This window comes from Morus notabilis, unplaced genomic scaffold (assembly GCF_000414095.1).
Source record: "Morus notabilis unplaced genomic scaffold, ASM41409v2 Scaffold1645, whole genome shotgun sequence".
NCBI lineage: Eukaryota > Viridiplantae > Streptophyta > Magnoliopsida > Rosales > Moraceae > Morus > Morus notabilis.
In genome coordinates, this window is record NW_010362751.1 from 1 (window position 1) to 1,147 (window position 1,147).

General features: G+C 38.5%; 1 protein-coding gene across 1 annotated transcript; it reads left to right on the forward strand.

The window, feature by feature from the left end:
- Nucleotides 1-280: 280 nt before the first annotated feature.
- LOC112092445 lies at nt 281-793 on the forward strand. The gene is made up of 2 exons (XM_024168645.1): nt 281-649; nt 761-793. The coding sequence occupies exons 1-2, from the start codon at nt 281-283 to the stop codon at nt 791-793; spliced, it is 402 nt and encodes a 133-aa protein (XP_024024413.1).
- The last annotated feature ends 354 nt before the right edge of the window (nt 794-1,147 follow it).

The following is a 1,147-nucleotide window of genomic DNA, read 5'->3' on the forward strand; positions in this document are numbered from 1 at the left end:
TCAGTGTTTGATTACTACACCAAGATATCACTTACAAGTTAATATTTTTTCCAAAGATGAAATGTTAATGGACTGCCCGATATCTTAAGATAGGGTTTACCTTTATTTGAATTTAATTTTTGTTTTGGGACTTATGTGAGCTTGTTTTGTTTGTTTGTTTGTTGTTCTCTGTTTAGCTATGATTCCTGCTAATATTACTACCAACATCAACTCTATGCATATGCTACATGGCTCTAATTTTAAGTTATGGCAAGAGAACCTCTTGATAGTTCTCGGAGTCATGGATCTGGACCTTGCGTTAAGGGTTGATTTTCCTCCACCTCTTACGGATAAGAGTACCTCTGATGAAAAGAAAGATATTGAAAGGTGGGAGAAATCAAATCGCATGTCTATGATGATCATGAAGAAGGCCATTCCAGAAGCATTCAGGGGCACAATGTTTGATAAGATTACTACGGCTAAGGAGTTCCTTGTGGACATTGAAAAGAGGTTTTTGAGGAACGAAAAGGTTGAAATAGGTACGCTCTTGACAAGTCTAATTTCAATGAGGAATAGGGGCAAAGGCAATATTAAGGAGTACATCCTAGAGATGTCTCATCTTGCTTCAAAGTGGAAAGGACTTAAGCTTGAACTCTCTGAGGACTTGCTGGTGCATCTAGTTCTGATATTTCTTCCGACATAGTTTAGCCAGTTTAAGGTGAGCTACAACTGTCAGAAAGAGACTTGGTCTCTGAATAAGCTCATCTCACACTATGTTCAGGAAGAGGAAAGGCTAAAGCAAGATAAGGCATAGAGTGCTCACCTAGCCTCAACCTCTAAGGGCAAGGACAAGGAAAACAAATGGAAGAAGGACAAGAAAGCTGCAGATATGGAACCTCAAAAGAAATAAGTAAAAGAAACCGGTTTAACCAGAAGGTACTAGTTGTTTCTTCTGTGGAGTTAAAAAGCATAAGAAGAAGTATTGCACGCTTTTTAATTTAGTTTATTCTGAGGTTAATTTAACTTTAGTACCTAGACACACATTATGGATAGATTCTGGTGTAACAACTCACATCAGTGTGTCTATGCAGGGTTGCCTGAGTTGCCAAAAGCCAAGTGATGGTGAAAGATACATCTATGAGGGCGATGGCAAGATGGTTCAAGTTGA